This window comes from Centrocercus urophasianus, unplaced genomic scaffold (assembly GCF_019232065.1).
Source record: "Centrocercus urophasianus isolate 14NV4802_14NV808 unplaced genomic scaffold, USGS_Curo_1.0 seq_13, whole genome shotgun sequence".
Lineage (NCBI taxonomy): Eukaryota > Metazoa > Chordata > Aves > Galliformes > Phasianidae > Centrocercus > Centrocercus urophasianus.
In genome coordinates, this window is record NW_024884475.1 from 42923213 (window position 1) to 42949635 (window position 26423).

General features: G+C 38.1%; 1 protein-coding gene across 6 annotated transcripts in view; it reads right to left on the reverse strand.

Annotated features, from left to right (window-relative positions):
* Positions 1-26423, reverse strand: part of WDFY3 (WD repeat and FYVE domain containing 3) — a 111341-nt gene that overhangs the window by 37987 nt on the left and 46931 nt on the right. For 3 of the 6 annotated variants that reach the window (XM_042811730.1, XM_042811727.1, XM_042811724.1), the window contains 17 exons: positions 25680-25911; positions 23089-23189; positions 21814-22032; positions 18997-19178; positions 17416-17647; positions 15432-15592; positions 14709-14820; positions 14124-14314; positions 12973-13125; positions 10557-10630; positions 10293-10454; positions 8833-8927; positions 7039-7159; positions 6125-6342; positions 3300-3535; positions 2020-2154; positions 610-801 (listed from right to left, as the gene is read on the reverse strand). In XM_042811730.1, coding sequence (XP_042667664.1) covers positions 610-801; positions 2020-2154; positions 3300-3535; positions 6125-6342; positions 7039-7159; positions 8833-8927; positions 10293-10454; positions 10557-10630; positions 12973-13125; positions 14124-14314; positions 14709-14820; positions 15432-15592; positions 17416-17647; positions 18997-19178; positions 21814-22032; positions 23089-23189; positions 25680-25911 — 2816 coding nt within the window. The remainder of the gene's footprint in view (positions 1-609; positions 802-2019; positions 2155-3299; positions 3536-6124; positions 6343-7038; positions 7160-8832; positions 8928-10292; positions 10455-10556; positions 10631-12972; positions 13126-14123; positions 14315-14708; positions 14821-15431; positions 15593-17415; positions 17648-18996; positions 19179-21813; positions 22033-23088; positions 23190-25679; positions 25912-26423) is intronic. The other 3 variants (XM_042811728.1, XM_042811725.1, XM_042811726.1) reach the window with 2 other exon arrangements.

Below are 26423 nucleotides of genomic sequence, written 5' to 3' on the forward strand. Positions count from 1 at the left end.
GCATTTGCCAACATGTAACCTAATTACCCTTCCATGTACATAGTGCAATTACTTTTAAATGTCAGCTAACAATAACACAATTTATAAATAACAACTAGCTCAGTGAATACATAAATTAATACCTTGTAATATTTTCTGCTTCAGGCAGCTATGCAATAAAAGCTGGATTCACACACTATCCTAGCTAGAGCTCAGCAGTTCCAGGTAAGACTAGAATATTGTTTTGTGATTCAGCCACAGAAAAAGTGGGGGAAGAAGCAGTTTAAGATTCTAGCACATCCTCCAGAATGGAAAGGAGAAAGAGAAGCTGAGTCAGCCTTTTTCCTATTGTAAATCTGAGTTACTTGATTCTTGTATGTGAGAGAACCAGCCCACTAGAAAACAAATAAGTAGCGTATGTTATTACCCCAGAAATGAAGCTTCAGTACCTGCCTTTTGGTTCAGCATACATCCCTCTCATTTTCAAAATGTAGATACAAATTTTCCAGTCCAGTCTTTAAAACCATCAATTTCTGCATGGCAAGCAGAGCTTTATCTTCATGAGATTTCTAATCAATAAAACCTCAAAAAGTGCATTTGTGGGAAAAAAGAACAGAAAATCCAACTCACTGAATTTCCTACCATCTCAGAGTAAGGTCGTATGTTGAAAGGAAATACGGTTGCTGCCAGTGCACACAGGAACTCTGGGCTCATCCACAAGGAAACAAGGTCTGGCACATTGTGATACAAATAGCGAAAGAATTGCATCAAGGTGACGGGATATTCTCGAAGCCAGGAGCCTTCCTCCTCAGACTGCCAGGGCTGGGTTGAAAAAACAAACAGCACGTTAATGCAGATGAAGCTATTTGAGGAATACTCCCGTCAGAGAAGAGCTGTGGGAGGAGGAATAGTGTGGCCAGAGACGGTGTGAAATGCATCAAAAGTGGTCAAAGACTTGTTTAAATAGAGCAGAAATGTGTGACCAAACACGACAGTGTCAGAAAACAGATCTAGACCATGTCAGATGTGTTGGAGCATGTGTCAGAACAGACAACCAAACAGGGGTCCAGAGGACATGACTGAAGACACAGTGTCCAGACACATGAATCAATGTCTGATCAAACACGAGACAGAACAGGTGCCTGAGAACCTCACTAAACTGTGAGGAATGAGGCACCACATGTGACAAAACACTTGGCTGCTGAGCAGGGCACATAATGAACACCTGACCCCAACATGTGACCAAGCATATGAACACGCAAGTCTGACACACCAACTCATAACAGGAACGTGTGCTCCAGCAGGTCACCAGGCCATGTTTTCTGGATATGTGTGCTGGTCATATCTGGACAAGCCTACACATGTGAAACATGCAGCCAACACTTCCCAGTGCATATTACAAACACGTCCCCTGTTTGGTCATTACACCTGCTTTACATGTATTTCACAAGATCCTTTTCAGCAAATAAATACTTTAGGTCCCATTTGATACAAAAGTTTCCCACTAAGAAACCAACTTTCACTACTATTGACATTAGATTCAGAAATGAAAAGAACACATTTTTCTGGCAATAAGTTCATTTCCTCTAGTATGTGGCTATTAACAGTCAGGGGACTTCTCTGCATATGGAAGCTTCACACACAAAATCAGCAACTATCAGAGCTCTGAACAGATGGACTGGAGAGTCTCAAACATACTGCCATGATGCTAAGCAGGAAAAAAAATCCATTATCTCTGCCAAGGGCATTTTATCCTTCTGCTTCCTGGTTTTGCTTTATTTGCAGCAAAATGCAAAGCTCAGCCTTTTTGTGAAAAAGCAACGCTGATTTTACAGCCACTAATATTGCTACAGGTAACAAGAAACAAAACAAAACAGAATAACCCAATGACAGTGATGGATTTTATGCAAGCATTATGAGCTTAAATGCTGGCTGGTTTGTCATGACACTAAAACTTCAACTTTCCAATTTGTTTTTTGACCATATGGTGGACTCAAGCAATTTTGTATGTTCAAATAAATGTGAAAGACTTATGCTTACTGAATTCAGCATGCTCCTCAGCATTCCCAACAGCAAAAAGGCAGCTTCTGTGCAAACACTATGTACTGAAGAGGTAACAGTGCCACAAGAGGCAGGAACTCCAAATATGAATGTCCAGATAGAATCTAAGTCAAACTAAAAGAGGTAAAAGAGAAAGACATGAAATAAACCCTTTCTGCAGTGCAATTCAATACTACTTTTTATTATATATATGACATTCACTTGACAATATCTAAATAATAAAGGTTACAGAATATAAAAAGATAAATCCCCCAGAAATTCGTAGGGAGATCACGTGTCATGAGACACTGAAGAAAATTCTTTCCAACCACAGAGCAACATAACTGCAGCTCCCTCCCTCTCTATACATTAACATCTTCTGAAACAAGACATGCCAGCACAAATGATGCACATTCACTCATTTTACTTCAGGATATCTAGCAGCAAAACTAAGTGTCCCACAGAAGAAGCAAAACATGAACAAAGCAAATATACCAAGATGTATTTTCCAATAATAAATTTTAAAAAAGCATTTAAAAATAAATAGAAAAATGACAAACTGCCCAACCTAGCATTAAGAGCTCCACTGCCAGACATTTCAGATAGCTGCATTTCAGTTTAGCATCACTGTATTTCAACACTGTAAGCAGAAGATGAGCTTCAAACTCTGCAACGCTATAGTGCTACATGTGCCATCAAGTATTCCTCTTGAGAAAACATGGGCAGAATACCTTCTGATCTGTAATTTTTACCTTCAATTTCCCATTGAGAAGTGCATGTTGGCACTCCTAGTATTTGTTCTAAATGTATACCTTGTCAACAGCAGGCTCTTCTCCATAAGAGACTACACTAAGGCATCCTATTTGTTTACATGCAATTAAAACAGGTTAAAAATCAACCTGCTGAGAATGATAATACATTTTTCCCTTAAGAACTGTGATGTTTCCCTGAAAATATAATCTTTTTTTTAAATAACTGTCTTGTTTTGTTTGCCACCTTGTTACCTCTCTTTACCACAATCACTCCTACTCTTCCGAAAAAGTCATACCCCATTCCATGTCAATTCGACCCCAGATCATCCAAAACAGAACACAGCTGCAGCTCTGCTACAGCAACCTATCTTCCACACGCTCCCACCGCATCTCATCCTCCCACTCCCAACACAGCATAAAACAGGATGTGCTGCCTTTTGTATCAGCTGCAGGGGATTGGGGTGTTAATCCATTATTTTCTTTGACGACAGACAGAGAAACACTTACATCTTACTAGGTAATCCCTACCTGTGAGCCCTGCTTACATCGGCCGCTGGCGATGGGCGCACTGACCTGCAGGTTTTCGGGCAGCTCAGTGACCGGCTGCTGCAAGAAAAGGGCCATGAGGAGGAAATAGAGAGCAGGTACATTTGTGTGCTTGGGGAGAAGGGACTGCAGGACAGGGAAGCCTGGGAAGTGACATGCATCACGGTTAATCTCCCGGACTGTTGATCTTCCACCAGCACTCCTGCCAACATTGAACCCTGAAAGGAAAACACAAAAGCCAACAATGATAACAGGGAAATGCCTGCGAAGCTCACCCACACTGAAGTGTTGAACTCAGGAGGGTACCTCCCCAGAAATTCCATGCTATAAAAACAAACGCTTGAATATATACATACACACTCAGATCCATAAAGATATAAATGAGGAATCCAATTAATTAAACCCTTGCCACAAACCTGCACAAATTCTATCAGCAAGATTAAACCAAAATCAATCTCAGCAGGTTGCAGCAGAAATCTTGGAGTCAATGTCCTGTAATGTATTTTAAATAATACAGAGTATGAAAATTAAGGCAGTTGTATAGGTCACTGTCATTTGATTAGAAGCAATTTTTAAAATACCTCTTTGGCTACAGTGTAGCTTGGCATCAGTTCAAATGATACATACCAAAATATGAAAAAAAAAATAAAAAAAAGGACAACTCCACATATGCTCTTCCAATATGACTGTAAATACACTTCTATTTTAGAAATATTATGTGACTGAAGAAATTACCGGACATTTAAAAAAACCCTGAATCAGAAACAGTCCACAGCCTAAACTGTCAACGGGTTTCAAATTTTAAGGCACGTCCATGCAAACATAAAGAAATTATTACACAGAGTACAGATCTGAGTCAGCCAAACAACAGATGCTGCAGTATGTTCACAACAAATCTTTGCATATGTAATATGGTTTTTTAAAGACCGATTGCCAAAGGTTTCCTAGTTCACTGCTGATGCAAAGAATGATCATAATACCATGAGATACATTATGGGAAGCCACCGTAAAGAGACTGAATTCCCAGACAGATGATCTATGTGAAGAATGAGGTTGCACAAGGCACTCTGGCAGAATTCAAAGGGAAAAGCACAACAATGTGGACTTTATATTTCACTGTAGAATACTCAAGTATACATTTCAGGAAAAGTCCTCCTTCAAAATTAAGAACAAATTTTAACATCTATTTTCATACAATAAACCAGTTTGGAGAAGTCTTTAGGGAAGAAACAGATTATTTACTGCTTTAACACAGAGTAGTCGTTACTTGCACAACCACCTTAGAAACGACAACCAAGCTGTATTAACAGTAATTACAACTGCCCTGATCCAAGGCCAGCCCCAGCTCATGGGAAGATTGCCACTTCATTTTACTACATTTGAACAAGGGTCTAAAACAGAACACTGAAAACAGGCTATATCCTGATCAAGGTTACAAAAAAAAAAAAAAAAAAAAAAAAGCCTTCAGAAAACATAAAAGAGGAAATAAAGTTAAAAACATGCACAAACTTGTATAACATACATTACTTCTCTCCAAAGAGAGCCACTGTCACGGTGGTAACAGAAAAGGGGAGAAGTTATTCTTTGTGGCAACTTACCAAGCCGCTAAAATAATACTGACTTTAATATCAGGTGCCACCTCTTGTTTTTCTTGAGAAACTCTATAGTAAATGCATAGCTACTTAAAATCCAGTAGTTAAGGGATGAAAAAGGAATACTGAAGTACTCAAAAAAAAAAAAACCAAAAAAAACAACAAAACAACAACAACAACAAAAAACATTAAATACTGCTTTCTTGGTGGTCCTGTACTGTTGTGGCAAGTGGGTGTTTATGACAAGTTGCACCTTCTGTCAAGATTTACACTAGAATCTCCATAATTAAACTTCACAGCAAATAACTAAATGCCTTCAGCAAGCCGCGATGCAGCCTATGCTTTTCTTTTTCTCCCTTTTTAAATATTGGTGTCCAATGAAGATGATATAAAAAAGACACATTCACACAGAAATGAGCTCTGGGAGCCCTCCTGTCTCATGTTGCACCCCTTTAGAACAGTCCACACAGACTTCTGTCAGTGGAGCTGGGGCAAGCCAGCTACAAACTGTAATAAATTTCAGGGAATCAGAAGGGCAAAAGAACACCTGCACTGCCCGTTTACCAGAAACTAACTTTGTTTCTGACAGCTTAGAGATAGCTTAGAATATAGCACTGGCACCTTATACTGTCCATTCTAGGTCCTGCAGGATAATGGAAAACTCTGGTAAGACTGGGTAAACAAGGCTTTAAGAACCCCCCAAAATAACCTTTAGTAGCAGCCAGGTGGCATACATGTGCCCAAAGAAGGTACTACAGCAAACTAAGCAGAGGAAAAGAAGGGCTGAGATGAAGTTGTACACACAGAAATTTCCCAGGTAGCACAAATCCAAACTGGTAACTCTAATTTGCACAGAACTCAATAAAAAAAGCAGCACAGGTTTAACACTGCATGATGCTGTAACAAGTACAATATTTTTTTCTGAACTGCTTGAGCGTAGCATCTTGTGTGATGCCTTTCCATTCAGCTCAGATGAACTTACCCACAGGACATAATTAGCCATACCTTGACAGTGACAAAAAACTGATTGCAGTTCAGGCTTCATGCAATACTGAACTATAACAACATCTGTGCAATGTCAACTGTGTAGAACTGCTCCTTTTTGCTTAGGAAATCTATTGTATCTCAGAAAAAATAAAGGGCAACGGCATCTGACCAAAGCAGAGCAAACAGTAATAGGAAGGGTGCACCCATAACAGAGTTTTCATACCATACCTAGCACAGTACCAATCTTATTGGTCAAGACAGAATCCGTCTGATCAAGCCAGCCTCCACCACTGAGACCTTCCTTGAATTTAATAAGGATGGACTGATTACTCAGCAGGACCACAAGAATTCGCATGGCAGCTGTGACCGTGGTGGAATGCAGATGTTCTTCCATGAACATCATAATCCAATCAAACCCCAGGGTCTTCACCAGTTCTTCACAAGCCCTAACAAAAGAGAAAAGGATCACACATTAAAGCATCCTACTAGACAGCATAAGTCAGCATCCTCCACTACACAGCAAACTTCAAGACTGAAGAAAATTCAGATCTACCCAAGCATTTCCTGCATGCTTAAGTTAGCCTACCTCTGAACAAGGAATGTCACTCTGCAACTCTCACTAAAGAGAATCCAGAGAGCAACGTCAGTTTTTGTTTAGGTAAAGGGCATGACAGAATATAGCTAACTCAGACAATTTTGACTGGGATAGGATTTCTTCAATTGCTGTTTCTGGAATGCTGACCTGAAAACATTTGTCAACCAACCGTTCTTTCTAATTTCAACTTGCTGAGCCATACAGAGACATGAAGTTTTCACAGGTATACTTTTTAATAAACTGTTTTGGTTTTAAAAAATAATACTTTATCTATTTGTTTTACTAAGAAAATAGTTGTTTGGGAATATCTTAAGAAAATACTGACACGTAAGTTCCATCTGCTTACTACTATTATTATCGTAGCACAACTGGGAACATAAAACTCAAGAATCATGAACTCTGTTTCTTCCAGCCTACACATAGTTTATTCAGCAACAGCTGTGTAAATCATTCAGCAGTTCCTATAAAATGGAGTGGGGGTCTGTATAATTCTATCCCTTCAAATTAGAAAATATTATTCTTGCTCTATTAAGATCTTGGTACTTACTGCAAATTAACAGCTGTCTTTTCTTTGGAAGTATACAGAAGTTTCAGGAGGATATCTAAAAGCCTGTTCCGCAGTAGAATAAGATTAGCTGAAACAAGCCCTCCAAAATCATCCTCAGTTCCTAGAAAGTAAGTACAAACCAAATTAAGCAAAATTAGACTTCTGGAACATGGACATTTTAAAGACTACTCATAACCTCCATACACAAGTAAACTCAATCTGTTCCTACTGGGATCAAGAGAAAGCTGTACTAAAGCACAAGCAGCCTGCTACACTTGATGTGGTACACACTGCTAAGTAATGCTTGGTGCTTCCATTATCTTTTCACAAAGCATTTTTTGAGCTTCGAAGGATGGATAGAAGGATACTGCATCTTTTCAGACAATTATCTAAACTTCATTAGCTAATTGGTACCTGACATGCAAAAATTAAACAAATGAATAAATAAATAAAAGAAATTATTAAAGACTCACAACAGTTGGATAAACATTATGTTCCTGTGGGATAAAACATAAAAAATAATAAAAGTTAAAAAAGGATAGTTTCCAATTCCCTCAAAATGTAAGACACGGGAAGAATGATTAATCTCCTTTTCTTTCAAGTCAGATCTCTGAACTCCTCTTCAGTTGAAAAACAAGCTTACTACAAAATGTACAAACAGCTCAAGATCAACTTTACTGCTATTTGTTGAATCCTTCTTATTGTACCTTGCTATGTCAAAGGAGGAACACTTTTCACAGTATTACAAAAAGGAATACTCAAGGGGAGACATGCCAAGAACAAGACATTCTGGACACATTCTGTGCCCTAGTTTTGTGCATAAGCCACAGACAAGAAATCAAAGCATCTTTGAGGCCACAGTACAGCTTAACTGATGAAGACCAGTATCCTAAAAATATGAAATCTGATGCCTTCCACCTCACACTTCCCCCTTCACTCCTGTCCCAGAGCCATTCTACCCCATGTTTCTCCACTGCTCCAGGCAGGGAAAAAGCAACATAAGCTCTGGATAACCTGGGCCAGCCCACAGTGGAAACACAGATAGGGATCTCTCTCCTATAGCCAAGTCTTTGTTTTTTACTGATAAAAGCTGAAATGTCTTCATCTTTGAGATTGCAAAGAGAAAAAGCATTCAGTAAGGAGAGACATGACACGCAGTGATAAATTTGCAGACTACCTAACGTTGATCTTTGGGAAAAACAAACAAATAAAGCTCACTGGGAAGTAGAAATCCATCCCTGCTACTTGTTCCTGACTACCACTATATTCTCAAGGGATACAGAAACAACAGAATCTTTGGGCATCCCCTTCAGATATTGGTTCAAATCCACCATTTGCCACGGTCATTTCTCCCAGGGGACTCTGAGCAAAACTATGACAGTGTAAGTATCTTTTCTTTAAGAAAAGGGGTAGAAATGTTCTCAAAACAATTAAACGTAAGTATTATTGAAGGCTAAATATATATGTGTGCGTATATATATATATTTTTTTTTACAAAAAAAGCTGGAAGGCAGATGTACATTGCACTTCCCTTTCCCATTCACATAATAAAACAGAGATACACAATTTAAGAAGCACGTTGGAGAAACAGAAGGACAAAGTGCAGTGTTAAGTGAAGAAAAACAAAATTAGAGCGTGTGGTTTTTGCACTGCTTTGTGTGCAATACTAAGAAGCGAAGTTTCACAGCTGTCAGCCACATTATAACAAAATGATAGTGCTGTACATTATAAGTATTTAACTACAAAAGAGAAACTAGTACTCTTCTACTATTTCTAAGTCATGCAATAACTTACCACTGTCAAGCTTTTCTTCATTATTTATTTCCATGACTACAAACTTCTCACAGACTGCAAACGTAGGTAAAGTGGAAGAGATGAACTGTCCAAACCTTGATATACACAAAAAGAACATCATGCATTGGATATGACAGATGAATCCTCACCTATCAATAATTTACACCTAACGTAAAATCAGAACAATAGTGAAAGGGCAATCTACAAAAACTTTCTCATATTTAGAGGTTGATAAAACAGCCTAAATCTGAAGTTGCTAGCCAAAAACCAAAGTCATGTATATTACTAACTGGAATCTTGGCAGACAAGTTTGCAGCTACAGGACTCAGAAAACTTGAACATTCAAGAAAAAGTGTGAAGATACCTCTGAGTTCTGGTAAAAGGAATTTCACAAGTTAAAGAAAAGAGAACAAAACATTCACCAACAACTACAGCTGAGCTAGTACTACCTCAAAAAAATCGTTCATATAGCATAACATTTATGTCTACAGATTGAGGTGATACAACACAAGGTCACAGTTTTCAAGAACAAGATGATGATGAGCTGCTCTAAGAAAGGAGATAGAATATTCCTCTTCCCCCTGGAATTAACCTCGAAAGGTCCATAGCTATTTATTCTAAGCTGTTCGATATGTTTATCTTTACTTCCAGGAAACAGAAAAGGTGATGCTGGAACACTCCAATTTGCACTGAAATTCCACAAGAATTTAAGAATTACACCTACGCTGTCTATTCTTGAATTGCTTTCTGACATTTCTGATACCTTTGACTGTACTTGACATAAGAAGCTGAAAATAAAACTGCTCATAAGAAAAAAAAAAAAAAAATCTAAGTCTGGTAATATTTTATCAATTTCCATAATAATCAAATAGGAGACAAAAAAACTCAGTTAAGGAGTTCAACTAATTTAAAAACATTTCACCCAGTCTTGAATGGATGAGTTGCAACTATTAACGCAACTTTCATCAGTCTTAATTATGCAAAATAATACAATTACACATAATTACTATCATTATACCTAACAACCTTAAATATTTTTCTGTAGTGATGAATTAGAAAAAATCTTGAAATTAACCTGTTGTGAGAGAGTCATCAAAGCTGGATTTTAACCAGAAGCATCCTCATATGCTCAACCTTGAGTAACAGTCAGTTGAATTTAAAAGTGCTCAGCATTTCACATGAAAAATGAAGCAAGAATAGGCACCATTGTTACTTCCCTGCAAAATGCCGAGCAAGTTCTATCATTCAGTCACACCTCTTTAAATATAAACTGAATTTAATATTTAAATCACGTTAAAAAAAAAATGGTTATGCCTATGCCCTCCGTCACTTCTTGAAGGACAAAATTCAGTGCAGGAACTTTCTACATTTGTTACTCCACAATGGTCTAACTGTATTTTGATCAACATCAGGAACATAAGGAAAACACCTAAGCCAGACTGAACATGGGCATGGGCTACCTGAGTAAGTCATAACTGCTGGGGAAGCCTTGAAGCAAGAAGCTCAGCACATTGCTAATTGCAGCAATAGTAGGCTGGGAGAGAGACATATCTCGAAGAGTCAAGAGCAGCCTTGGGATAAGTTGGAATTCCCTCATTAACTTCGCATTCTTTGCAGCTTCACTGAAAGAAGGAAGGAAAGGAAGTGTCAAATTAAAATCGGAGCATCCTCTACACGTTATCTAATCTTGCAAGCTTCATTAGTAGGCCAGCATCAGCTCATACCTGGACTCTGTGAGAAGTTCGATGAAGTGTTCAAATAACGACAGGTGAAGTTCATAGGGTGCATGAAGCCAGACCTGAAATACAGTACAAACCTTAACCATTGTTTGTTCTCGCATCCAACTGAAGACTCTAAACTGGCAATCAAGCTTAATATACCACAGGTTATGAAAGTCTTGAAGAGACAAGAACTTCTACCTGGCCACTGCACTCATAAGCTGACTGCAAGGTTCTCAATCATTTTTTCCTCAAATTCAGTTAAGTGTTAAATACTCTAGTGCAGATTAAAGTAACACGCAATGGTACCAATGACAGTCTCTGTAAATGTATCATGCTTGAAATTCATAGTTATGGACAAAAAAATGAAAATGCTATCTGCAATTTTTTCCTTAAACAGACAGTAAACAGACCCAAAACTTATCAGTGGTTTACAATGCTGATGTGAAATGTTGGACGGTACTGCTGTGTTTATTTGAGTCAAGTGAAGATTGTCTGTTTGTGCAATTGACTCCTTATCTTCTGTCTGCACTGAACTCATGGGCCTTCCCTTACTTTTGTTTTGCCTTCCTCTTTACCTAGTCTTTACCCAGCATTTTCTGCATAGTATTTTAAATGATTTCGATCTCCTAGCAAAAAAAAAAAAAAAAAAAAAAAAAAAACCAATTATTCAAAAGTAAGAAAATACATATAAAGCCAATGCTACAGCTTCAGATCATAAAACTGATCTCTTATTGAATAAAACATAATTAATTTCCTTTTCTTCAAATCTTATTTGAAATGATCAGAACAGTCTTTCCCTTATTCTGCTTAGCACAAGAACACCAAATTGATCAGATTTTCATAAAATAATAAGATCACTGATTTCTAAATACAGAAATAAAAAAAATAGGAATAAAAAAAATCACAAGTCAGGAAAAGTGACCGCTTCAGAGTGTGACTCACAGACTTACTATGTCCTTTTTTTCTTTTTTTTTCTTAAATTAATACTATATGCTTACTCTTCCTCCTGTTGTTCTTGGCCTTATGTGAAAAAACGTGACATTGAACTTAGAAGTATGAAATTGGATAATTCCAATAATAGTTTCTGAATGACTATAAAATTGATGAAATTTCTCAGCTGGTTCCTTTTAACATAAAAAAAATCGAAACAAAATAAGCCAAGAATATTCAGCAGAATTCACGACTACACAAAGATCTTGCTCTATGTAAAAGGAGTTGGGCTGTGATTAACAGCCTTCTCTCTGCTAACCAGTTCATCCAGCTTAAGAGTCTACCACAAATATTATCTGAGGTAGATGCAGTAAGCTCTATTAGGCTTATTTTTAATTTTGTGAGCACAAAGGAATCATTGCTGTAATTCAAATGGTTTGTTAAAAAAAATACAAAAAGAATTATTATTTAAACAGCGTAAACTTATTTCTAGTTTTAACATCCTTATCCAAAAAAAAAACAAAAAAGAAATTTCAGTGATTTTTCACTTCTTGTTTTTCATTCTGTTATTACAGTGTATTACTGATCTTGGCAACAGTATTTTCTGCTTACATTAAAGTCCAGTTCTGTTAACGTGAAGGCAACAGGAGTATTTCCTAGACAGAACTCTTAAATAAAGATTCCAGGAGTTAAATGCTGAAATGCATATCTAAATCAGTAAACTGAGTAATTCCATGTTTTTTTTTTTTTTCATTTTTTTGAATTAGGTGAGAATCACAACAGCTTCTCTCAGATCACTGCATCAGATACAGATAATACAAAAGGAACAAATGGCAAAGAGTTCTATGCAATGCCTAACATTGTCAATCAGCCTCTACCACAAATCATGTCTATTACATTTGCATTTCATTCTGAACTTGTCTATTGTCCTCACTTTAAAACAAGAGAACTTGAATACTTCATAGGTTGTGCAAGCAGAACTTTAATTACTTTAACTACTTTACTATTATATTTGCAGAAGACATATGATGAAGTGATTGCAATGTTCAGTGTTGAAAATCTACCTCCTACTATTACTTTCATTGCATATTTCATGCCTGAATATATTTACTGCAGTAGAATACAGATTAAAATAAAATTACTGTAGAACAGAAAACTACAAACATACAGGAGTTGGGCTCAGTGATCCTTATGGGTCCATTCCAAGCTTGGGATATTCTGCGATTCTATGATTCTGTAATCTTCTAGTACAACAAAAAGCATAAATCACCCTTGGTGTCTGTGAATTGTTTCAAGAGTGATTCAAGTGCAAAAAGCTGCCAATAATTTTGCACCTGAGTTATTTTACCATATTATCGTATGGTTCATAAACAGTATGTTTGGAGGAGACTAACTTAATCTGCGCGGTTCAGTACTAAAAGCGCGCCATCAGTTTGGCGAACTACTCATTAACCAGTATCATCATCACTTTTCACATAGCCTTACATACCTCAAAATCACAGAGCAGATCCTGGAAGGCAGTGGAATTTGGAATAATGGAGGTCTCATGCCCGCTGTCAACAGTTCCCACCAAGGAAAAAGTCAGATGGAGTATGTGACTGTTCAGAAGGGATCGTTTCTTCTTTAACAGCATCGCCAGCAACTAGAATGAATAAACAGATAAGGAACCTTATGACAATTCAGGCATGCCATCTAAGAATAACTAAGCCTTCAAGCCTTTTAAGAAGGCGCGTAAAGTACCTCTAGTACTTGAGAGTTTTGATGAACAAGCTTGAAAAAGGCATTACTGTGGATTAAAAACAAAAACAGAAAGAAAAAAACAAACAAGAGTGTACCTAGCATACCCTTCAACTTCTGTTCTACATGGTAGAGGGTAGTAAGTAGTAAGTCAGTCACAGTCTACATCAGGCTAAATGGAATCAAATGTTTCAAGATAACTATACTGATCTCTGGCATTAAAAAGTTTGTAAATATGCAGCTCACACCAGTGGCACATTTTCAGTTTCAATAAAATAATCTTCATCAGAATCAGAAAATTAATTGGTCACATGAAGATAAATATATAGCATTTGTTTTTGTTTTTTTTTAAAGTCTAATGATTCTTTTGCGTAAGCGATTCTGCTTATTCTATCCCAGTGGAGAATTAAAAAGTTTTGAGCTTGAAAATGACCAATATCACCAATTATGAAGTCTATGCAATCATCTCAAAATAATAATTCTAGGAGCCTGCTTTTTTGGTTCCCATCATGTTCAAGTCATCTCTTGCTGGTAGACCACTGATATAGAAGCTGCTATGTCTGTAGCAATGGGCTCATGTTAACAGCATTAAGTGCCATTTATGTTTGCAGCAACAGGCTTATGTTAATAGAGTTAAGTGACATAAGTTGTGCTCTTCCTTGCTTTATTAAGGAAGACGTTTCAGCAGAACAATTCAATTGGCAGATCTGCTTAGAAAAATTTTCTGCTTTGCTCTTTAGAAGCTATCCAACTAACCAGTCCCTGTTAAACAGCCAAGAGCTTGGTAAACCCAAAAGCACAAACTAAGGCCACTGCAACACAACAAGGAATTCCCATGGGAATTGCTAGCAGAGACACTGAAACTGAACAAATCCAGTCTGTTTTAAGGTATTTCTTACATACCTGGTAACCTCTGATTCTTTCCATTTCTTTGCTGGCTAGTGGATTGCTTTTTACCACACAGACTAAAGCCTTCACAGCTGCATACAGTCCCTCTACATCTGATGCCATGGCCACAAGTCCTAGAATAGCAGCAGCTCCACCAATGTACTGCAGAGTAGTGGCAACAGGCTTGGGGACAAATGTTCTTACTCCTGAGCAAAGGCAGTGAAAATAAATTAAGATCAAGTCTTATAGGAAATCACTGGGAAATCATGTAAGTAATTTGCAATTTAGTACTGCTTGATTTACTAAAAGAATATCACCAGGAGCATTTTGACACCTCAGAAGAGGAAGTGATGGAAGTTTTGGACTGGAAAATAGTTAATGAACTACACACAAATAAGTATTTCCATGCGAATGTGAAAAAAGCATTCCATACCACTAAAACAAAAAAGATGTCAATACAATATAAAAATGTAAAATAAATTTAATCATGCACCATTAACATCACATTGATCAATATGTGATTCATCTTCTGGCACTAAGTTCTTATCAAGAATTCATTAATGATATTTAAACTTCATAACTCCCAATTACTCAACTCACCCAAATATCCTATCAAAGCTGCACCAATGGAGCGTGCAGGTCCATTCAAGTGCCCTGCTGAGTTATGTAGCAGCTTCACAGGTGTGGCATTTTCATGAGAAGAAATTGCAAGCTTTAGAAAATGAGGGAAGGAAAAAAAAAAAAAAAAAAAAAAGAGGCTCAGAAGGTTTTAACCCTTTCTACAAGAGTCTGAACATAACCTGTGTATTTTTCTCCTGTGATACAGTAATACAAAACAAAATTAAACTACACCACAGTCATTAGGACACCACTACTGTAGTCTCCAGAATTTAGGGGCGATTAATCTAACTTAAAAACAAGATCCCAATATATGGTTCTCTGTATAAAGAATTTTCTTAAAGTAAAAAACATAAACCAGTATTCAGATGTTCAAATGCACAGTCAGATAACTATGCTACCAGAGTTGTTCATCTGCAACAGCATAAGTATTTCTCAACTACATCATCTTAATTGTTTTTCTACATGATTACAACTTCTATCTACATTAAAAAGCAAAAATACCTCCATATGAAGCCAACCTACATAGCTATTGGTAATTTCAAGAACAGGAATAAAATCTATAGTTCCTTCCCCCCCCCCCCCCCTTTTTTTTTTTAAACATTGAAATAATTACAGGCAACTCTTCTGATAAGTTATTGTTCCCAGTTCCTATGAGCAAACTATCTTGAAAAGTCATACAAATAAACTCATCTTCCAATGTACCTGCTTGGCAATTGCTTTACTATCGAGTTTGTTGTAAACCTTTCTTATTTTTGCCACTGTAAAAGAAGAAACTGAGAGTGCATAGAGACCAAAGGAGACCTTCTCTTCTGGTACTAATGATACTGGACATGGGTTATTTCCTTCACACTTGGAATCTTTGCCTAAAAACAGAATGAAAAAAAGCATTGGTTTTCTCTTCAGTATTAACAGTAAAATATTGAAATCACACTAGAGGATATGCATTGGAAGAGAGCTTCTACAGACACATGAGATTTGATATTGCTTTTACATATATTTCACAACACAGTCAAAACTAGATTGATGGCCTATAAGTCTACTGATGGCATAAAAATCTGCTATTTAACAAAGGACAAAATATAACAAACATTTTCTTTCAACATCTACTTAATGACAACAGGTAGCCCATGGCCTGGACCTGTAATAAAAGATGCAGTTCTTTTTATTCTCAATTTCTGAAAAGTAACATTACTCCTGTTCTCAGTTTGTACCAGCCTAAGAGCTGTTCACTTTCATTTCAATTTAAAGAAAAATGTGTTTGATCCATCTTTATGTGTGGCAACAGGCTCTAAACAACATCTTGCTAAGATAACTACTTTAGAACATGGTACAAGAGATGCACGACTAATTAAGAAGCAAAAGGCTCAGGCACTGAAGAGAAGATCTATTCCAACCTTTCACTTTTTTTAACCTTTGCTCCCATATTGGAGACTTCTTGGAAGGCACTGCAAACAGGAGTGACAGCTGTCTACAGCGCTCAGAGGAATTGTGCAGAACATAGCACTTGAAAGCTTTGCAGAAATTCTCTTGTACATCATCAATCCAAGTCAAAAGGTGAATCTAGCAACAATGAAATATATTGATGTAATTGAAAAATGGTGTATTTTGTTTACCTAACACTGAAATAAATGACAAGATTGGCATCAACATAATTTTTCAATAAGAATCACATCTCTGTTGAGTCTCATTTGAGAGAATTTCGGATGTCTCAGTTTCCGCATAAATGAAATTACTTGTGAAATTGTCTGCTCACACAGATGCCCTGAGAACATTCCTGCACTCCCACAAAGAAAGGAATCTATTCTACTGAACAAATTGCTCTTTGAGAGCTCCTCCCAAGGCCTGAAGAGTATCAGATCTTTCTCACTTAAGTGCAGGACAAATTCTCAGAAGACGGCAACCCTGAATACCAAAATGAGAGACAGAACTTCTGATGTAAGCACGGCACAGTTAAATGGCAGGTCAGATAGAATTTCCTCTGAAAGAACAACAGTAGAAGATTGCAAGAACTCATCCCTTCTCCAGGAGTCTCACAAATAACCATTGCATTAAGGAAAAGCAATCTTCTTGGGTAGAGAGGCCAAGATACAAGCCTTCAGTAAGGAGCTCCATAATACACCCTATATCAGACTCTTCAGAGTTTGGCACAGTGCATGTACTGCAAAGAGCTTTGCCCCAAACAGAAACACATCCTCTGTTCTAGAGCACAATGAATGAAGAAAAGCGTATGTAGGAGAAATATGTTGCCATGCTGGACAAAGCCAACATGTTAAGAAATGAACTCTCTTTCTTAAACCACTGTAGGATTCCAGGTGAATACGGACTTAGCATAAAGGCAGAAAAAAATTTAATTCTTGGAACTTAAAAATTATAATAGAATTACTCAGATTTTTTTCCCTGTACATGTTTTCAGACTATCTGCTGCACCACAATCCCTCCTGTCTGACCTCCCCCTGCTGCCCCTTGGTTGATCTATTAACGTTTATAACAATTCCATTTCAAGATAGGTATGTTTAAAAGCTATCAACACAATAGCTGACACTTGTGTTTACAGTGCCTTCAAAGAAGGATGCTCCTATGAACAGCTTTTCCTCTCTGCTACTGCCTATTTTCTTTTTCCACACATTTTCTGCCACTGGATTCAACTAACTCAGACATCTTACTGACTACCATTTGAATTACTTACACGGTACATATACTGCTTGAAAGCTTCCAACATAATTAGGTCCCAGCTCATAAATGGTGCTAACTCCTGGGGCGGGCAGAACTTCCTCCAAGAAGTGCGTAGGGCCCAAGCGCCACACCAAGGATGAGAGCTGGCGCTGCGCAGGTGGTGTGCCGATATAGGCATAGACAGTGCTGACTACAGGAGGATTGGCAGAACCAGAGCCACTGGGACTGCTATGAATATAGTGAAGCTGTAAGGGAGAAAAGTACAGTGAAGTTACTGAGAACATCCAGGTACCGTGAAAAGAAAATGGATACTTTAGAAATTTAGGGAAGCATTCGGCAAAATGAGGGATATAGCAATTGATATATACGTAACATGCCGTATTCTGACACTGTATGGTGAAAGTGAAAAGCATTACCCAGAAGGTAAATGCAAAGATCAGAAGTCTAGTGGTTTTCAAATGACCAGGGTGTTCAGAGAAATACAGGATGAAAACACATTGAGTTCTGTAGATAAAAATGCACAAGAGTGAGGTTGTATTTTGTCTCTAAAAACATAGTGCTTCATGACTGCTGCTGTTTGTTTTTTTTTCCAAAATCAGTAAGACTACCTCATAATCTTGTGTCCTTCAATTTATTAAAATAAGCCTCTGATTCTCACACCATTTTATGCTGAAGCGGATGCATAATCAACTCAAATTGATAAGTTTGTCAGACAACTGTAAACAAACGTATGGATATCATGCTGGCACATATATAACAGTAGTAACAATCTTGCAGGCATTTTCCTTCTAAAGTGTAAAAATTCTAAGACCAGCTATTGAATGTAGTCATGTATGGTCAAATATAATCAGCACATCAAGGCAACCGGCATAAGAAGAAAAGTTAATACAATCCTCTTTGCAGAAGCAGTAAACACAAAATTTAAAAGCTAGAATATCCTTCTACCTATAGCAGTACACTAAGCTAACCGATTTGCACCTCACAGTGCAATTAGCTTACTCCCTCTTTAACAACCATGCCTGCCAGGTGCCAAATACTCTATGATTATCTTTCATTGTCAGTTATAGGTGAGGACAGGGTCCCAAGTGTTCTTCCATGTTCTCTGGATTTGGTCTGCTAGTTTGTTCTAGCTGTTAAGAAAACACTGACAACTACATGTATGTCATCCACGGTCAACTGGCAACGTTTAGCAAACATTTGACAAGGGCTACTTCTAGGGGTGGCAAGATGGCTGGAAAAAGAGAAACCTGGATAAATGTGAAAATGTGGCTTTTTCTGTAATGTTGGTAATGTTCAAAAATTAGACTCTACTAAATGGTCCTGGAATAAGTCATCTTTATCATTTTGTAGTTCTTCTAATCTAGTCACACTTGCCTCACACGCAGTGCACCACGCCTGCTTCTCTTCAGTACTGCTATTGCTCGTCCGTTAGAAAACACTCATTATCTTCCCCTTAACAGAACTGAGGCTGGAAGCTACACACAGAGCAAAGATCTCTTTGCAAGGCGCCTCTTATTTTTTTATGCATATACATAAACAGAGAGAAAGAGATCACTCCACCCAACAAAAGTGATTATTTCAAGATTTATTTTACCTTAACAGTGTTAACAAGCTGTCCATCAAGGTACAGTGCTGCTGTACTATTCTTCAGCATGCCTTTACTCATGACCAGAACCAGGTGATGCCACTGGCCTTCTGCAATGAGCTCACCGCAGCGAAAACGGGCACAACAAGGAAGAATTTCATAAAACGATGACTCTTCACTAAAATCATCAACTAAAAGGAAAGTACCAGTTAGAGGGCAACAGGAATAACGTTACTAGCTTGATTTTTATGTCATCAGAAAACGCAAAAATCTATAGAGACACATTAAAGACAGAATTTCAGAAAACGTAAAGTAACTCATACAATGTTAGTTGTATTTTTGGTTAAGTAATACAATTAACAAGATCAAAATGTTTTAAATATTTCTTTCAAAATTCCAAGTACAAGAACTGAATGAATTAATTAATTTTCGAAGTATTCAAAGCACATTTCACAGTGGAACAGACTGAACTTCTATAAGCACTTGCATATAAGCCAATAAAAAGTTTTGTTGCTATCAATAATATGTATCTGTTCTTCTAGCCCTAAAAATCCCCTAAGAAAATTCTCAGGGTAATTTTAGAATGTTGAAAATTACATTTCACTTCTCTCCTTCTCTCTTCCCATTACTAACTTTCTCAGGTTTCTCTCTAAAACTTCAAAGCTACTTTTTAATCTAACACACACCTTAGAAAGATATCCATACCTCTCATACTTCCTCCCTTTTCTAAGGTCTACAGTGTGACTGTGCTGCAGCATGGTCCTCCTCAGAGGACGTAAGGGAACCTGTACTCTGAGGCCTGGAGCATCTCTCTCCTCCTGCTCCAATCTTCGTGTCCAAAGGGCTCTTTCTCACAACCATTTTTTCTTACTCTTTACTCCACACAAGCCTTCTCCCTTTCTTAGGTATCTGTCTTCAACATATGCTGCTGCCTTCAATTCTCAATAAATATTCTGCCTTCAGTTCTACATAAATTTTTTTTATTATTGATAATTTTACTTTTTCTAAAACGCATCCTTTGATTTCACACTAGAAAGCATGATCAGTTTGCAGTACTCAGGTCCATTAGTTTCTCCATCCGAATCACCAAAACCTCCCACTCTCTACTTGAAAGCCCAAAAAGGAAAAAAAGACAAAGTTTGAAAATTCTACACTAGAGAGCATTTCAACTGAAAGCAGGAGTGTTTCAGATCTCTCGTCATTCTTCCAGTGTTGAAGGAAAAGAAACTAATCCTCTCACTTCAATATCAGCGTATACAGAGAGAACACTACTGTCTTTAGAAATAGCACAAGGAAAAGGATAAAAGCAGAGTTCTTACAAAAGAAATCTTTCCTCAACTTCTTTTTCTCCAGCCAAACACCTCAAAGTGCAACTCTCAACCACAGAAAGAATCCCTAAAGCACTCAGTTTATTCTCACAACAAATGATCAATCCCACACACTGGCAGGCCAGCTATCTCTGTTCTTCAGACCTGCTCAGGACTTGACTGCACACCATCAACTACTATAAGCCATCATAAGGCAGCAGATCACCAAAGGAAAGTATCCCATTCACTTTAAAAGGAATCTTTGTAGGCAGAGACAATCAAATCCTCTTTGTCAAAGCCTCTTCAAACCCAACATCTTCTAAAGAGTTAGATAAGAGCTTACAAACTAAAAATGTATAATTTATTGCTCCAATGCAGGCCAAAGCAATTACTATGAACATAAGCTCAGGCTTTTTCAGTCTGGAGAAGAGAAGGTTCTAAGGAGGTGCCAGGCCTTCCAGTAATTAAAAGAGAGACTAAAAACAAGAGGGAGGTAGACATTTTACACGGGCAGATAGTGACAGGACAATGGGGAACCGTTTTAAGCTCAAAGAGGGGATATTTAGATTAAATGTTAGGTGGTAATTCTTTACTCAGAGGCACCAGAAGAGGTTGCCCATTGAAGTTGTGGATGCCCCATCCCCGGAGGTGTTCAAGGCCAGACTGGATGGGCCTTGGGCAGCCTGATCTGGCAGATGGCAACCCTGTCCACAGCAGGGGGTTGGACACAGATGGGCTTTAAAGGCCCTTCCAACCATTCCTTGACTATAAGTATTCAGCTTTCCAGGTTATAAAAAGCTGCTACTATCTTTCTAATTTAAGAGCTTTAGTTCTAGCCCTGTACAACCAGTCTCCAGCTCTCAAGTTAGGTTTTAACATCTTTTTCTTTGAGCTTCTACTTAGAGAAAATAGGAAACTATGCAAATGTTTATTTATCATGAAGGTAAAGAATATTCTATGATGGTCTGCTTATGTTTTTGGAAATAATTACAATTGTGAAGAAAAAAAATATTAGTGCTTCTTATTCAAAATAGAACAGAATGGGACAGAAGACACCAGACTGTGCTGGTTTGGTAAAGTACTAAGCCTGAAATGCACAGAAGGCTGCTCCTCTGCCCTCTGCTCATCTTCAGTTATTGGCCTGAACTGAACAGTTGTCTTGGAAGCTTTAAAGAAGGATAAAGCAGGAGACAGGAAATGGCTGAACCTGAGGCTTCCAACCACAGTGACAGCTCTCCCAAGCAAATTCAGCAGCCTCATCAGCTTTACTTTGCTTTTTATAGCACTTACTGTAATTCCTCTCGATCTCAGATGCCAAATGCACCAACAAACTCTTTCTGCAAACTGATCTCATCATTAAAACATAAAGGAAATGACTGACTGCCTTCAACTAGCCAGACAGCAAAGCTGGTGAAGCTCCAAGTTCAGTCACATGCAATTCCTACATATAAGACATTTGTCTAGTCTAGATCCAGACAATCTTAACATTGTCAGGATTATCAGACAACACAACTCTTACCATAATTTTGAAGTAATTCTTCTTTAGTTGAAACAATTAGTGACCGGTCTTTTGCTGAGAGGACGATGGCAAGGCACACATAGTGCTGCTCCGAGGAGTTTGCGCGCCGCACTACAGTAAGAAGTCTGACAGGATGGTTATTAGGAGGAGTACTAAAATGTTCAATGCAAAACCAAGTTGAGTAGCTTAAACCGGATGGTGGTGGGAAAAATCGTTCACCTAAGAACAAAAAGGAAAACTCATTATGTAGTTGGAATAGCCTCTACTTAGTATACTTACATGTTCCTATCCCATTTTTTTCCCCAACTGCTCAGTTCCTCAGCTGATACTAGTTATGCCTTTGTGAACTTTGATGCTGCTATTCCCACTTCCGACAGAAGCCTGCAGAAAAGTCACATCAAGCTAGCTCAGAGGGACTTCTTTCAAAATCAGGCAAAGCAACAAATGCACGCGACTCTTACCCTAGAGACAAAAATTAACTTTAAAGATGCGCTTGTTCAGAATGCTCGAGCTTCAGTTCCCTAGACAAAAGAGGGGATCTAAGAGGGAGTTAATATCACTATAGGATACATTTTCCACAGGTATGACTGAGTTGGATCCATCCAGTGTTCCTTGCCAAAGATCTCTCTGCCAGATACACTCAATGCTTCCCCCCCTCCCTGCTACCCACAGGTTCTCCCATAGAACAACAAAAAGCCCACAGAGTTCAATTGCTGACACTAATCTCATCTTACTGCAGCAAAACTTGTGCTTTTTCTTTTCTTTCTTTTTTTTTTTTCTTTTTTTAATTAATACTTAAGACTTATTTTGATCAACAGACCACGTTCAGTTAGCCCCACAACATATCAGGTCACTGCAGGCTGAATAGCTTGCAGTGAGCAAATATATGGGATGGAAAGCAATTTAGATGGGACTTTTACAACTATATTTGGTAACTACATCAGTAATACATTCAGGGAACAATTCAGCTGAAGTAAGCAACAAGGATGGCCCTACAATCCATCCCATGGTTCCTATCCTCTGGCCACTTAACACTGGTACCTTAATGGTTCTTAACACATAATTTTATGTTCTCTTGAAAGCCTTGCATTTTGAAGCAATTGCACATTTGCATTTTGTATAGCTTTTCATTGCCTTAGGAGCAAAAAGTAACAGCAACATAAAAGACACAAAGTTCCCAATAGTGAACGTGCAATATCCAACACCATAACATTACTTCATACCTGAACATCATCAGGTAAAAAATGCTGTTAACAATAATACCCAGGTACTTACCAGTTCCAATTCCACTGACAACTGCACCATCAATAAGTCCTGTTGTGACAGCATTATTGGTGGGTGCATTGTGGGGAGCCAAACTTGGCAAGAACAGACAGCTGTTAAACAGAAAATCAGCATCACACTAGTGTATATGAAATCCAGGATAATCAGAGCTCACATACAATCTAGAAAAATACATCACAAGTGTATCATCACTCTCTATTAATGCATGTATTTCTGAAAGGTGGAAATTAATTAAGATTTCTCCTTGAGAGGTTAAACTATCTTTACCACAGAGACCTTTGGTACTCTACATTTTTGGTGCAAAGACACAGAAACTTATGCTCATGTTGCTCCACAGCATAATCTGTTCCCTTAAGGATGACCATACCTCTCTTTACACCCTTTGAGATACTCTGCACTCTCTGACAGACTTATTAGCTAAACATTCCAAAGATCTGGTGAACACCTGGTATGGTGTTCTTTTTCTAAGTATGCACACCTCGCAGTGAGGTCATATCTCACAGAACTGGATACAGATGGTCTTTACAAGATGCTATGAACACAATGGGAACAGGAATCAGGAGCACAGTTCCAGGTACCACAACATTTTAAGAACTCAGACAACTTTGCTGCTTGGCCTACCCATAGTAAAGGGAATCCCCATAGGATTTCAGCTGCCAGTGTACACTGATGGGCAAGACACTTCGCCTCTATTATTAAGACAAAAAGTCACCACTTTCTTGCTATTTACCCTCAATTTGTGTAGTCACAGCTATCTTCCCCTTGGTTACAGTTCTTATTATTTACTTCTTCCTTCATTCTGAAAATGTTATTTGCAGGGAAATCCCCTATTGTTAATGGTGTTAGAAGCATTGCATGTGTCCACCAACTGACTATTAAATCCGCTGTGTTCATGAACCACCATGGGCACTTTGAAACAGACCAAAATACGTTTACATCTTTTAATTGTATGGCAGTCCTATAGGTGACCTGATGAAATTACAAGGGTCTGTTATGTGGGTTACTTCTGACTGTTAGCAGCGCCTACCAATCTCCTGGGCTAATCACAATGGCAACTCATTTTGCTAGCCTATTTTCATTTGTTCTTAGCAGAAAATGTTTTCCTCTTCGGGGGGACACAGAAGAGAGCTTTGAGCAACATTTGTTTTCCAAGACAAATCAGTCCCTAACTAACCTAGATATAAAGGTTAGATGTCAAACAGACACATCTCTGCTTCACAAAGCTCTAAAAGGAACACAAAGCAATGGGAGATCTGAAACACAGGCTGGGCTGCACTCTCCCACCAGTCATCCCAAACAAACTAGAACTTCAGTGCTCATATGAAAGTGTCTCTCTCCAATGCCACAATGTCAAGAAAAAGACCTAAGCATAGTAAATGTAAATATTTTGTTTGGAAAGAAAATGACAAACGAAACAATTCTTGTTAGGTTGTACTGCTTTTGCCTTCATAAAATTGTGGAAAAGTCCTGGCATACAGATCATTTTTTTCTTTTCCCTAAATTACTTTGAAACCAGACTTAACTAAGGAAGTTAAAGAGCTACAGATCTCATGAATATTTCTCACATCTTTCAGCTTCACAGCAGTTGTCAGTGTTACTTGTTAGTGTCACTGAAAATCTTTCAAATAAAATCTTTTTTCTGGTCAACATATTGGAGCTTTTAACCAAGCTTCTAGGCAATTCTGAACAACCACTTATCAGTTAAGGCTTCCCATAATCAACTGAATTAAACATACCTTCCAACACTGTGCTCTTTGGGCATTTCAGCCCATTTTCAGTCCATGGTCTACAGGCAGTTAAGGGATACCTTTTTTATACTCCTGGCCTGCATTATGACAGCAATTTTAGATATTTAACCCTTAATACAGGACAAAACAAGTATTTTCATTTTTTTCTATTCCATTGTGGCAAATATTGGTATTAAATACATGCTGAGAAGGGCATCACATTTTAATCCTCCAAACAGCCACACTAGATCACAGTAGATGATCTTTACTTAGCAGTATTAAATGTTAGTTAAGAAAAAAAAAAAAAAAAAAGGAGATGATGGCACTATGTTCCAAAAAACTGAAGGAATTAATTTCTGTATTTAGGCTCCATCTCCAGTTAATTATCAACCTTTTCCAGTTATTTGGGCTACACATAGTTTCCTACTTTACTTATGTTTCTGCCTTGCCTATTTCCTCACTTTCAAGTTCTTCAGCAACTTTAAGCAGGTTTCAGAGTATTCAGGTAGTTCAAAAGTCACATGGAATTCTAGCAACAGCTGTTTTTCTGCAGGAGTATGACAGCATCCCTTTGTCATAGAAGGCCCATGAAATCCAGATCCAACAGAGTACTGTTAACACTGTGATACATGTGGACTTGCACTTTTACACATGGCAAGCATTAGCTTCAAGTCAATGACAGAATGGACATCTGCGGCATAAAGCATTACTTTCTTTTCTTTAAAGGATTCATCCATTCATTTCCAGGCTGCAAATAGTCCATTGGAAATTTCAACAATTCCTTTGAAAGAAGAAAGTAACACAACACAGAAAGCATTGTGCACTACGCTTTTTGAGAGCACTATGGTACCTTACCCGAACCCTTCAAGAGATGTGTCAAATTCAATGAAGGCAGGAGTGACTGATGAGCCGTGAAGCCTGATATCATGGGGTGTTGTCATGGACACCAAGCACTTCACTCGCGTCAGGGGGACTGTGCTTCCTTCAGCTGGTTTGAGCAGGCTCCGACTGATCCGGTAGTGGCTATCTTCATGCAAACTGAAGACGCTGTCTGAACCCAGACCTTCCATTGAGGTAACCATGCTATCTGCATTAAGAAATCAATACAAAATACAGTATTGCAAAAAGAAGGCATTTTTGGGCTTTTTATTGGGTCTTTCCAGAGCAACAGCTGAATGACCAACGACTGCCCACAAATTCAGCCTCTCTATTAGAAGATCAAGAGTTGGAAAGCACTGCTCTCTCATTAGAATCATAGAATCATTAAGGTTGGAAAAGACCTCTAGGATCACCCAGTCCAATCCCATCCCATCTCTACCGTGCCCACTAACCACATCCCTCAGTGACATATCTCCACAGTTCTTGAACACCTCCAGAAACAGTGACTCCACCACCTCCCTGGGCGACCTGTTCCAAAGCCTAACCACTGTTGTCTAACATCCAGCCAAATTACATAAGCATTCAGCTTATATAATTCAGCTGAGGCAAACTGACTAACATCTTCGCAAGATGGCACAGAGATTTGGCAGTGCTATCAGAAACTGAGTGAACAACCCATCTCATTATCTCACACCAGCGAATGCTCCTTTCACATAACTC